The sequence below is a fragment of the Lepus europaeus genome, chromosome 17 (genome assembly GCF_033115175.1).
Source record: "Lepus europaeus isolate LE1 chromosome 17, mLepTim1.pri, whole genome shotgun sequence".
Lineage (NCBI taxonomy): Eukaryota > Metazoa > Chordata > Mammalia > Lagomorpha > Leporidae > Lepus > Lepus europaeus.
In genome coordinates this window covers 10,593,609-10,607,295 of record NC_084843.1, presented here as the reverse complement: position 1 = coordinate 10,607,295, position 13,687 = coordinate 10,593,609, and the positions used below count along the sequence as shown (strand labels likewise).

At 43.3% G+C, this 13,687-nt stretch overlaps 1 protein-coding gene across 2 annotated transcripts in view; it reads left to right on the top strand.

The window, feature by feature from the left end:
• SEC23IP (SEC23 interacting protein) overlaps positions 1 to 13,687 on the top strand; it is a 57,216-nt gene that overhangs the window by 23,371 nt on the left and 20,158 nt on the right. For both annotated transcript variants that reach the window (XM_062215202.1, XM_062215201.1), the window contains exons 7-13: positions 727 to 816; positions 2,605 to 2,746; positions 4,064 to 4,272; positions 4,614 to 4,732; positions 5,461 to 5,613; positions 6,808 to 6,903; positions 12,755 to 12,952. In XM_062215202.1, the coding sequence (XP_062071186.1) occupies positions 727 to 816; positions 2,605 to 2,746; positions 4,064 to 4,272; positions 4,614 to 4,732; positions 5,461 to 5,613; positions 6,808 to 6,903; positions 12,755 to 12,952 (1,007 nt within the window). The remainder of the gene's footprint in view (positions 1 to 726; positions 817 to 2,604; positions 2,747 to 4,063; positions 4,273 to 4,613; positions 4,733 to 5,460; positions 5,614 to 6,807; positions 6,904 to 12,754; positions 12,953 to 13,687) is intronic.

Genomic DNA, 13,687 nt, shown 5'->3' with positions numbered 1-13,687 from the left:
TTTGGCAGTACTTTTGCACTGGTGTTATGCCTCGCTGGTTTGTCTTACTCTAGTGCAGGGTTGGCATACTTTTTCTGTGAAGAGCCAGATAACAAGTATTTTAGGCTTTGCAGGCATATGGACTCTGTTGCAGCTAATCTTTTGCCATTGTAGCATGAGAACAGCTATAGAGACTGTATGTAGATAGCTGTGTTCCAGTAAAGCTCTTTATAAAGACAGGTAGTGGGCAGGATTTGGTCCTGGGGCCATAGTTTGCCAACCCCTGTTCTAGTGTATGTGCTTGTCTTATTTATAAGATTATAAAATAAGCACTCAAAATCTGAATGGAGTAGAAAAATGGTCATATGGTATTTGGGGAAATGGTTTTAAAGTTTTATATTGGCAAATTGCTTCTCTGAGTGTGGGTCTACACCCTGGGAGTTGTGAGGCAACTACACGTTGTGGAGCCTCTGTAGACACAGAGCTGCTGGCTGGCTGCTGGGAGCAAGGAGAGCCTGCTCTCTCCACTTCCTGGTCTAGTTCAGTGTTGGTCACTGAGATGGGCAAATGGTTTTTTAATCTGGTAGAGGGTTATGAGGCTTATTTGCTTGGAAGGATCCTAAATTTCTTTGGCCAGTTTGTGATGATAAAAGGGGTACCTAGAATATTGCTCTTTAATTAAGAAAACTCAAATTCCTGGCTTTTATATTTGTGTGTTTTTTTTGTTTTTTTTTTTTTGGTACCTAGGGGAGATGCCTCAGGTTGACCATTTGGTGTTCATGGTGCATGGCATCGGGCCTGTGTGTGACTTGCGCTTTAGAAGTATTATTGAATGTGGTAAGTGATAGTCATATTTTGTTTCATGGAATGACTTGAGAATTAACAGAAGAGCTGTGCAGCAGTCATTGTTAGGGTAGTTCCAGCTACACTGTGTACTGCTTGCCGAGGAGCTGATAGAGGAGATTTAGGGGTGGCGCTGTGGTGTACCAGGTAAGGCTGCCACCTGCAGTGCTGGCATCCCGTATGGGCGCCAGTTCGTGTCCTGGCTGCTCCACTTCCGATCCAGCTTTCTGCTATGGCCTGGGAAAGCAGAGGAATGCCCCAAGTCCTTGGGCCCCGGCACCCATGTGGGAGACCCAGAAGAAGCTCCTGGCTCCTGGCTTCAGATCGGCACAGCTCTAGCTCTTGCAGCTATTTGTGGAGTGAACCATCGGATAGAAGACCTCTCTCTCTCTGTGGCTCTGCCTCTCTCTAACTCTGCCTTTCAAATAAATAAATCTTTAGGAAAAAATAGAGATTTAAAAGCTGAGTGGGAAATAGTAATTTGAAATTGACTTGTTCACTCATAAAATCCTACACCCTGAAGAATTAGTAGGGGCCTTGGAAATAGCTTAGCCTTTGTGACAGATGGCCTCCGCCTGGGCACTTCCAGCAGCGAGGCGAGCCATGCATTGGTGAAGTGAGTGAGTTGTGACAAGCATTCCGTGAAGCTGTGAACTGCCTGGTTGACTTAAATTTTTGAATTTTTATCTTTTTTTTTATGCCAATTGCCTTTTTTTTTTTAAAAATACATTTATTTATTTGAAAGTCAAAGTTAGAGAGAGAGAAGAGAGAGACCTTCTATCCTATAGCTGGTTCACTCCCAAAATGGCTGCAGTGGCTGGGGCTGGGCCAAGCCGAAGCCAGGAACCTGGAACTCCATCCAGGTCTCCACAGAGGTGGCCGGGCCCAAGCACTTGGGTCATCATCCACTGACTTCCCAGGCACATTAGCAAGTAGCTTAGTTGGAAGTGGAGCAGCCGAATACAAACCGGCGCCCATATGGGATGCCAACATCCCAAGTGGCAGCTTAACCTACTGTGCCACAGTCCTGGCCCCTGGAGTTTTATTTTGATGTCTGTATGATAAGAATTCATATTTAATAAATATGTGGAAAACACCAAGTACCTTGCGTGAGTTGTATCAGTTAACCCTCCCCAGCAGACCTTTGGGTGTACAGGTGCTGTCACTCTATCAGGTGAGGAACTGAGGCCTCGAGGAAAGTTCCACTCTCTGGGATCACAGTCAGTGATTTACTTATTTATTTGAAAGTCAGAGTTACATAGAGAGAGGAGGAGATGGGGAGAGAAAGAGAGGGCTTCCATCCGCTGGTTCACTCCCCTGATGGCTGCAGTGGCCCGAGCTGTGCTGATCTGAAGGCTGGAGCCAGGAGTTTCTTCCAGGTCTCCTACACGGGTACAGGGGTCCAAGGACTTGGGCCATCTTCCACTGCTTTCCCAGGCCATAGAAGAGAGCTGGATCAGAAGTAGAGCAGCCAGGATACGAACTGGCACCTCTATGGGATGGTAGTCTTTACTCAGCATGCCGTGCTGCCTCCCAGTGGTGATAATTAAACCAACGTTGTCTGAACATTTATACATTCCTTCAAAAAATGAGTTATAAGTACCTCCTGAAGGTTGTTTTTTACTTTCTTAAAACTAATTTTTTCTTCCTTGGTTTTTTCCTTAAAAATTATATCTTCATATTATTATAATGATTGATATATTTGAGGTAGTTACTAACTAGATGTCAAAGTAGGACAGTTTAATCAGCTTAATTTCTCTCCCCTGATTTTTTTCTTTGAAGTGGATGATTTTAGAGTGGTTTCTCTCAAGTTGCTGCAGACACATTTCAAGAAATCTTTAGATGATGGGAAGGTGAGCAGAGTGGAGTTCCTCCCGGTTCATTGGCACAGCTCCTTGGGCGGGGACGCCACAGGTGTTGACAGGTCTGTGGGTTTTGATAACTTGTTTTTCAGATAGTCACATTTAGATTCAGAACTTAAACTATAATGTGGGATAGTTTGTAATGACTTCAACAATATGTTTCGTTTTTGCATTTTATCCTTGCTTTGACATGTGGTTACATGCTCTGTAATATGTGCATGCTACTTTTCGGTGTATATATATATGTATTCTTGTTGTAAATATTGAGGAGAATCTAAGAAATGTTAGCTAGTTGTAAGTACTGAGTTTTCATCTTTAGTACTAAATGTCTAAGCCTAATCTGGCATGGTGTAGACAGGGCTGTCCGTACGTTGCAGGATTCTTAGCAGCATCCGTGGCTGCCGTATCTGTCAGATGGCAGTAGCGTGCCTCTCCCTCTCACCGTGTGATGACCAGGCTGTTTCTAGAAATTGCCGATTGTTCCCTGGGGGGAAAATGGCACCCACATGAGAACCACTTTCTCAGCAGCAATTTTCTTGGCAGGACACTGCTTTGTTGTTGCCTTGCAGGCCAGTTAGCATCCTTAGGTCTGAGTGCTGGAGCACGGTGACCACTAAAAATGTCCACCCAACTTGGAATACTCCCAGCTGAGCACAACAGATATTGGTAACACACAGGGCTAATAACATGTCTGGATTTTGGTGAATGTCAAAGTGACAGGGCACGTGATTTAATAAAAAGTCTGTCAACGGCGTTCTGTCCGTGGTGGGCTGTTAAGAGGGTGTTTTCTCCTGTGTGATGTTTATGAACTTCACTGTGGTCATTCTCAAATCAGTAAAGGCTTTCATTCTGTGTAACTCCTCCACACAGCATTTCCTTTTGTCCTGTTTGTGTCGAGTATCCAGATTTCCAATTAATCGGAAGAAAAATGGAAGAGTAGGTTTTCCTCTTTAAAATTAAAGTTAAAGGGACTGGTGTTGGGGTGCAGCTGTTAAGCCACGCCTTGCATCCCATAGGAGTGCTAGGTCAGCCTGACCCAGCCTTGTCCATTGTGGCTGTTTGGGGAGTGAGCCTGCAGATGAAAGATACGTCATTCTCTCTCTCTTCTTTCAAATAAATAAATCGTAAAAGATAAGTAAATAAATAAAGTTAAAATCTTCGTAGAGAATCCCAAAATTCATGGTATAGTTATAAGCTCAAATAACTTGTCTGCTTACTTTAGATCTATTTACAATAACTCTGCCCAACAGAATCAACTCATAATTAGCGTGTGGGCTCTTTAACTCAGTGTATTTTCAGGAATCAAAATACACACTTTCACAAATTCATAGATGTAAATGGAGATTCTTACTGAATATGCTTCTTTTTCTTTTTAACAGGAATATTAAGAAAATCACTTTACCAAGTATTGGTCGGTTTCGTCACTTTACCAATGAAACCTTGCTAGATATTTTGTTTTATAACAGCCCCACCTACTGTCAGGTAATTGTGGAAAAAGTCGGAATGGAGATAAACCGTCTACATGCCCTCTTTATGAGTCGGAACCCAAACTTCAAAGGAGGGGTCTCTGTTGCTGGCCACAGTTTAGGTAAAACTGTCATACACATATTTTAGATATAATTTTTGTTTAGTCATCACTGCTTTCAGAGTGGGTGACATTTTTAGTATAAAATTTAGAATTACAGATCTTATATTTTATGAAAGGATGAAGTAAATTCTTTTTGATTCTGCCTTTGCTGCACACTCGATATTATACTGGAATAGCCATGTATTTTAATTTATTCTGCTGTTTGTTAAAATGGTTATATCAAATATTGGTTTTGAATAACATCTAGTTATTGTGGGACTTCTGGCTAGGGACTTTGAAAAAAAAATTTATAAAAAACATCTAGTACATTACAAAGCAAAACACTTTTCTTTTCTCCTTAGGTTCTTTAATATTGTTTGACATCCTGTCTAATCAAAAAGACCTGAATTCATCCAAGTCTCCTGGGCCCCAGGCTGTTGCTAATGGAGTTGTGAAGCAGCCACATTTTCAGGAAAAGCAGGTACATCTGCAGGCAGCCCCGTTAGCATTCACATTTAGAGCTGCAGTTGACCAGTTTCTTGAAATCTAAACTGTTTCCTGAAACTGTTGAGATCTCTCCAAATACACTGAGGTTTAGAGGGGCCGGCACCGTGGCATAGTGGGTAAAGCTGCCACCTGCGGCACTGGCATCCCATATGGGTACCGGTTCAAGTCCCGGCTATTCCACTTCCAATCCAGCTCCTTGCTAATTCATCTGGGAAAGCAGAAGTGCTTGGGCCCCTGTGCCCACATGGGAGACCCAGAAGACCCTTCTGTCTCTGGGCTTCTGACTGGCCCAGCACCAGCCATTCAGCCATTTGGGGAGTAAACCAGCAGATGGAAGATTTCTCTCTGTGTCTGCCTCTGTCTTTGTAACTCTGACTTTCAAATAAATAACTAAATCTTTTTTTTTTTTTTTAAGTGTTATGGAACATACAACTCATTGTTTGAGTTTCTCACCCTTCCTTACAGGTTATAAATTTAAATATGCAAATTTATGAATTTTAAAGATATAAATTATTATAGAAAATGGGAGCATGAATGTCTGAGTATGCTTCAGAATATTCAGTCTTTGCTTGGTGAAAACTACCTAAAAGTATGATTTTTCTATGGAATGGAATTGTTCACAGCTTTCCATAGATCAAGAGATGTTCTATATTAGCTTTTCTGAGATTTTTAATGTTTCCCATGTGTTTTTTTGTTTTTAAGATGCCCGAAGAACCAAAACTGACTTTGGATGAGTCATGTGATCTTGATGTTGAAAATGAAGAAGTCCTAACTTTGCAGGAAACCCTGGGAGCACTTAGCCTATCTGAATATGTCAGCACTTTTGAGAAGGAAAAGATTGATATGGAGTCTCTGGTATTGACGATAGTTTAATTTTTAAAATTGTTTTTCCTGTGTGTAAGTTTGAAAATGAAGAATGATTTAAATACTCTTAAGACAAAACATATTCCAGATAAGACAGAGACTTGAATGCTTAAAGATTGGAAAATAAAATTTTTTATAGTTTGTGAAGGCTTTTCTAAATATGGTACAAAACCCAGAGGGCCTTGAAGGGGAAAAGTAGGTAGCAAGCACTAAACAACCTCTAAAGGCCAATGAAAGATAGAAAAAATATTTGGAACACAAGTTATAAATGGATCATTTCCTTAATACTCAAAGATTCTGTAGGTTACAGAAAAGTATAGGTAAACAAAGAATATTTTAGAAAATGATTTGTAAAAAAGAAAATAACAAATGGCTTCTTACCATATGAAAACTTGGAAGAGAAATGCAAATTTAAAATCACCTAAGTGTTTTTTTTTTTTATCAATATGGTTTGACAAAAATAGAAGTTTTGGTAATATACCATGTGGCTAAGTAGAATAAGTAGGTACTGCTGTCTGTTATTGGTGAGAGTGTAAATTTGGGACACATTCTATGAAGGGCAGTTTTTCAGTATCTTTTAAAATATTTGCCCCAGCAGTTTCAATGCCAAGACATACTCTTGTAGAAAAACACTCACACTGTAACATCTGCAGGGCTCCTTCACTGCAGCATTGTTTGTAATAAAAAAAAAAAAAAAGAAACCTTAGGAGTACGTGCAGTGTCCTCCAGTAGCACTGGTTAATCCTCTGTGGTGTCCGTGGGGTGCAGTCCCCTGCAGCTGTTGAGTGGGTGGAGCAGTGTCAGAGATGCTGGTGTCCAAGAACAAGTGCAGGACTGTGTGTGGTGGCTGCTGTGTCACACATAGGGTGTTTCTGCAGTGACAGCCGATTCCCAGGATTGGTGAATTGAGTGGTTGCGACAGAGGGAATGAGAGACTTCGCTATATGCTTGACTGTAGCTTTGCAATTCTGTATACCAGGCATGTGTTTTCTGTTAAAAATTAATAGAATGATTTAGGTGTGGAGGCCTAAGGTTTAATAGCTTAAACTAATCTATGATTTACAAACAACAGCACCAACAAAATTGATTGGTTCTTAAATTGCTTTAATGGTTTATAATTTTTAAAGTCCGGTTTCAGCTCATCTGTCAGTAGATTGATTCATGTGCTGTTTGTTTCTTTCAAAGCTTATGTGTACAGTTGATGACCTGAAGGAAATGGGGATACCCCTTGGGCCCAGAAAGAAGATCGCTAACTTTGTAAAACATAAAGCAGCCAAACTGGTAAGGTTCACCTCTACCTTCTAGAAAACCCAGAATTCATTGTGTGACCAGATCGTTTGTATTTTAGGAATTTTTAATGCTGCTATGACTGGGTAACCTGGTGTGCTCGCCTCCTAGGATGGAGCTCAAGGAAGCCCAGACTTTAGAGTCGACCAGAACTGGATTTCCATCCACATTAGGCTAGTGAACATCCCAGCTCTTCCAGGACTGAGTATTTTTGGGACAAAAGGACTTCCAGTTGTAAAATGTATTATTGAAAATTTCCTGGGGCAAGAACTAATTAAGTTTGGGTCAGTTAGATGAGTTGGGCACCGTAATTCCCAGATCATCTATTTATTAACTACATCTTCTTGTGTTATTTGCTTAATTTCTCAGATCCTCGTAGGGTCGCAGTGAGCAGGAGGTGAAGGAAGGGGAGCTCAGCACCCAGGAATAGCTCACTTCCTCTCCTTCCAATTCTTGTTGGCATCTGTGGAGTTGAAAAGTCGCACTAAATAGTAACCAAACAGCTGAAATTCTTAACAAGACAAACAGCAACTAAGAAAGCATTTAGAAAGAAATTAAAAACTGGGGAAGCTTGTTTTAATGTTACTGATCAACTTAATTTTGCAGAGATTTTCTGATTAGAAAAATTAGCTTACACTTAAGGTGACTTTTATTTTCATTGGTATTAACACAATCTTTGATGAACCCCTGTCTCTTAAGTGTCTATGGTTCTATTTGCTACCTATCTGGTATTTAACATATGATATTTTTAACTAGGAAATATGACTATAAAGTCACAGAACTGATTATTTTATGTTTGGCCTAAGGAATTGAATCATTCAACATTTTATTGAACATTTCTTTTAGGTCAGGCACTGTGCTTTTCTTGGGATTGGAGATGAACCAAGAGCATGCAGTCTAGTTAGGGGGAGAGCACTGACCACAAATGACAACACTTGAGTCCCCTAACAGAGTGCTGTCTGTGCTGTCCAGAGCAGTTCTGGCCTGTTGAGAAGGGGTAGAATCAGGAGAAGTGACCTTACAGGAGCAGGTGTGTGTCTTCCTGTAGCTGAAACATCAGGTGAGCGGGGAGTGGGGTGGGGTGGAGGATTCCACAGGCCTGGTGGCAGATGCGGAAGCTTGAGTTTTCTCTTACAAGGAAGTAGTTCTCTAGCGTGTTCATGGCCGTGAAAGTCATGGTGCTTTGGTTTATTTTGTAAAAGTTTGTTTTATTTATTTGGAAGACAGAGTGATAGATCTTCCATCTGCAAGTTCACCCCCTAAATGTCCACAACAGCCAGAGTGGGGCCAGGCCAAGGCCAGGAGCTTGGAACTCTATCCATGTCTCCCATGTGAGACACTGGCACTGGACACAACCACTTGCGCCATCACCAGCTGCCTTCTGGGATTGAACCAGCAGGAAGCTGAATTGGAAGTGAAGTAGCTGAGACATGAAGGAGGCACTGTAATGTGGAATGTGGGTGTCCCAAGTAGGAGCTTAACCTTCTGTGCCACAGGCCCGCCCAAGTCATATTTCTTTTATTTTTTTTTTAAATTTTTTTTTGACAGGCAGAGTGGACAGTGAGAGAGAGAGAGAAACAGACAGAGAGAAAGGTCTTCCTTTTACCGTTGGTTCACCCTCTAATGGCTGCTGCAGCCAGCATGCTGCGGCCGGCGCATCACGCTGATCCGAAGCCAGGAGCCAGGTGCTTCTCCTGGTCTCCCATGTGGGTGCAGGGCCCAAGGACTTGTGCCATCCTCCTCTGCACTCCTGGGCCACAGCAGAGAGCTGGATAGGAAGAGGGGCAACCAGGACAGAATCCGGCGCCCCGACTGGGACTAGAACCTGGTGTGCTGGCGCCGCAGGGCGGAGGATTAGCCTATTAAGCCGCGGTGCCAGCCCATATTTCTTTTAAACAAGTATCGTGAAATGCTTACCTGTGTAGCAGGTTAAGCCGCTGCCTGAGATGCTGGCATCCCATATGGGCACCAGCTTATGTCCTAGCTGCTCTACTTCCAATCCAGCCTCCTGCTACTGCTCCTGGGAAAGCAGCAGCAGATGACCCGAGTGCTTGGGCCCCTGCACCCATGTAGGAGACCCAACTCAGTCCTTGCCATTGTGGCCAAATAGTGGGTAAAGAAACTGATGGAAGAGCTCTCTCTGTCTCTGCCTCTCTCTTTCTCTGCCTTTCAAATAAATAAGTAAATATTTAAAAGCAAGACTAAAATGCAGATGTGCTTATTCGATCACAAATTATAATTTAGCACCATATCATGTTAGTAGAAATTTTAACTTTTTTAATTGGAAACTATGCTATAAGCTACATTAGAAAATTTCCACCATGAGTACATGTCTGTAGTAAATTAATTTTTGAATGGATTCTTTCCTTTTTTTTCCATTAGCATTTGCTTTTTTGGGCTTAGAGCCTACTGACTGACACAGAATCTTAAGAGAATAAAAAAACTCAACAAGTCTAAAAGTTGAGACACCTATGAATTGGGATACAGTTTCATTTTTTTTAAAAAGTTTTATTTTTATTTATTTGAAAGACAGAATTACAGAATGAGGTAGAGAGACAGAGAGAGGTCTTCCATCCTCTGGGTCTCTCCCCAAATGGCCACAAAAGCCAGAACTTTGCCGATCTGAAGTCAGGAACCAGGAGCTTCTTCTGGGTCTCCCATGTGGGTGCAGGGGCCCAAGGACTTGGGCCATCTTCTTATTCTTCTTCTTCTTTTTTTTTTTTTTGACAGGCAGAGTAGACAGAGAGAGAGAGAGAGAGAAAGGTCTTCCTTTGCCGTTGGTTCACCCTCCAATGGCCACTGCACTGATCCGAAGGCAGGAGCCAGGTGCTTCTCCCGGTCTCCCATGGGGTGCAGGGCCCAAGCACTTGGGCCATCCTCCACTGCCTTCCCGGGCCATAGCAGAGAGCTGGCCTGGAAGAGGGGCAACCGGGACAGAATCCAATGCCCTGACCGGTACTAGAACCCGGTGTGCCGGCGCTGCTAAGTGGAGGATTAGCCTGCTGAGCCGCGGCACCGGCCTTGGGCCATCTTCTACTGCTTTCCCAGGCCATAGCAGAGAGCTGGATCAGAAGTGGAGCAGCCGGGACTAGAACTGGTGCCCATATGTGATGCTGGTTCTTCAGGCTGAGGCTTTAACCTGTTGCACCACAGCGCTGGCCCCACATTTTCATTTTAGCAGCCATAAACCCCTTGGTTTCATTTCTGAGGAGATGTTATTTAAGAAACACTAACTGTGGTCAGGTGTGTGTTCTGGAAAATTCAGTGGGTTACAGCGCACAGGTAGAGTGGGAAGGGGTTGAAGCTTGAGTCTCTCTGGGTGGTAATTGGGATTGCACAATCACTGAGGATAATAGGGGTCCCAACTAGGAGATGGAAAGGAGGAAATAGCTTAGAAGAAATTTTTTTTTAAAGATTTATTTATTTGAAAGTCAGAGTTACACAGAGAGGAGAGGCAGAGAGAGAGAGAGAGAGAGGTCTTCCATCTGCTGGTTCATTCCCCAGCTGCAATGGCTGGAGCTGTGCCGATCTGAAACCAGGAGCCAGGATTTCCTCTGGTCTCCCACGTGGGTGCAGGGCCACAAGGACTTGGGCCATCTTCCTGGGCCATAGCAGAGAGCTGGGTCGGAAATGGAGCGGCCAGGACTTGAACTGGTGCCCATATGGGATGCCAGCACTGCAGGCGGCAGCTTTACCCACTATGCCACAGCACTGGCCCTGAGAAGAAGAAATTTTATTTTATTATTTTTTATTTATTTTTTTGACAGGCAGAGTGGACAGTGAGAGAGAGAGAGACAGAGAGAAAGGTCTTCCTTTTCCGTTGGTTCACCCTCTAATGGCCACTGCAGCTGGTGCGCTGCGGCCGGCACACCGCGCTGATCCGAAGCCAGGAGCCAGGTGCTTCTCCTGGTCTCCCATGCGGGTGCAGGGCCCAAGGACTTGGGCCATCCTCCACTGTACTTCCGGGCCACAGCAGAGAGCTGGACTGGAAGAGGGGCAACCAGGACAGAATCCGACACCCTGACCGGGGCTAGAACCTGGGGTGCCAGCGCCGCAGGCGGAGGATTAGCCTATTGAGCCGTGGCGCTGGCCAGAAATTTTATTTTTTAAAATTTATTTGAAAGGCAGAGACACACACACACACATAGAAATAGATGATGAGAGATAGAGACAGAGCTCTTTTGTCTGCTGGTTCACTCTTCAGAAGCTCACAATAGCTAGGGCAGAGCTAGGCTGAAGCTGGGAGATGGGAAGTCAGGCTTGGTCTCCTTTGTTGGTGGCAGGGGTCCATCTACTTGAGCATCACCTGCTGTCTCCAGTGAGCGTCACAGACATTTCAGAGTTTTCGACGTGGCTCAAACAGTATTTGATGAAGTGTTGAGAAATCTTGGTTCGCTTTGGCAGTTTCACGGTGTTTCCATTGCATTTACCCTGTATGTTTGCTCATTCTGTAATTCGGTTTACAAAGAGCTCCTCATCTCTCTAGCCTCACTGCAACCTTGGATGGATTTCCGGGATTCATCTGTGATGAGCACGACGCTCAGGCCAAGACTCGGACACCTCTCTCGCGCTGGTGGTGTTCCTGTGCTCTGCACATGTCAGTGGAGCACAGGTGTTTTCAGATCTACCTCAGGTCCTTAGTGTTACTCTGTAATAAAAGGAAAAAAAGTAGAAAAGTACACTATTCTGTTATTGAACATTTTCTAGAAAGAGCCTGGCTGATAGACTGCAATTTCATGGATATATAAATTATGGCATTACAAGAATCAAAAGTAATTGCCTTTGGATGAGCCATAAAACTTTCTCGACTGAGTTGCCATTGATTGCTGTTTGCACAGATAACAAGGAGTTGTCAGATCAATAAGATAATATGGTGTGTCCTATTGATACATTGTGTGTAACTGAAATAATGGGATCAAAATGAGCCAATTTTCTCATAAGCAGTCCAAATATTTGTGGTTCATGTTCTTGATTATTATTATTCATTGTAAACTATCTTAGTGATTTTCACTTGAAAAGGAATGGTTTTTAGTGCTGGAAATGATGGTCAAGTATGTGTGTATTCACTTAGTTTTAGAATCATTGCAGTGATGTTAGAGGAACAGAACAGTTCTTAGCAACAGCATGGTTTGTCATCTGTTTAGGCAGCTCGCTAAGCAGTATGGGATGTTAAGATCTGTGAACATAACCAGAAGTACTTCTGAGCAAGAAAGCAAATGCAACAGAAGAACCCTGAAAGTGTTCTTCGTTTTGGGTTTTAGGTTTAACACTGTGCTGCCTCAGAAGGGCTGCAGTAACGGAGCCTTCAGAATGCTGACCAGGAGTTCCTTTCTTCCATTTTGTCTTTGAGTTAGCAAGTTGGTCCTTCCTGTTTCCTGGTATTTGGAGCTAATGAACAGCTAAGGCCAGCTTGGCTATCTGTTTTGTGTAGGAACTGTTGTGTTCCAATTTTGTGATTACTGTAGAATGGTTTCCCTGTTCTGGAAGCCCGTATCAGTAGAACCAACAATATGTACTCTTTTGTATCTGCTTTCCAGTATTTAAAATAATACTCTTGAACTTTGTGTAATGATAGCCATATATAGATTGAATTGTCTCTCTTCCTGGATTCTTTGTTTCTTAATCTTAAAAGATTTTTAAAGTAAATTACAAACATCTTGGCATTTGCTCCTTTAATGTTTAGTATGCATTTCTAAAACAGATTTTGTAGGTTCTGTTTCCTGATAACCACAATGCTTTCTTATGTCTGAGAAGTCACTCATCATTCCTCAGCGTGGGGAGGGCACGTGCTGTGGGGACGAGTGAGAGCTGAGCTTTCCCTGAGGTGGTGTCGTGGTGTTCACAGGAGCAGAAGCGAGCAGCCCCGGAAAAGAAGGTGGTGGCGGCTGCTCCAGCCAGAGGGCAAGAGGAAAGCGCCCTGAAAACTAAGGATGCTGCTCCTGTCCCCTCGGAATGTCGCGAGGCCAAGAGGAAGCTTGCAGTTGGAGCTTGCGTTTCTTCCATGCGGGTTGACTACGAGTCTTTTGAGGTCGGCACAGGTCAGGTGAGTTTCCCCGTTGGCCAGGGTACCTGTTTTCTCTAGGAATCGTACATCTGTGTCATTGAGTTGGCTTTCACTTCTTCAGATACTTAACAGTTATTTAGAGGTGTGTGTGGGGAAAAAAATAATTTTCTTTTAGTAAAACTTTTATGCTTCTTTCATAATGTTCCAATGGGGGATTAAACACGTGTGGAGTATGTCTGTTAACTTTTGAACTTGTCTTTATTTCAGTTTTTCCACCACTCATAATTTTATGATGTTAGTTGCAGCCACTAAACCAGAAGTGATATAGCTAGAAAATTATATTTAGTATGTGCTTTTTTTTTGACAGGCAGAGTGGACAGTGAGAGAGAGACAGAGAGAAAGGTCTTCCTTTGCCGTTGGTTCACCCTCCAATGGCCGCTGCGGCCAGCGTGCTGCGGCCGGCGCACCACGCTGATCCGAAGGCAAGAGCCAGGTGCTTCTCCTGGTCTCCCATGGGGTTCAGAGCCCAAGGACTTGGGCCATCCTCCACTGCCTTCCCTGGCCACAGCAGAGAGCTGGCCTGGAAGAGGGGCAACCGGGACAGAATCTGGTGCCCCGACTGGTACTAGAACCCGGTGTGCCGGTGCCGCTAGGTGGAGGATTAGCCTGTTGAGCCATGGCACCGGCCAGTATGTGCTTTAATTTCTTTTTTTATTTGTCTTTTTTAAAAGATTTATTTTATTTATTTGAAAGAGTTAAAGAGAGAAGGAGAGA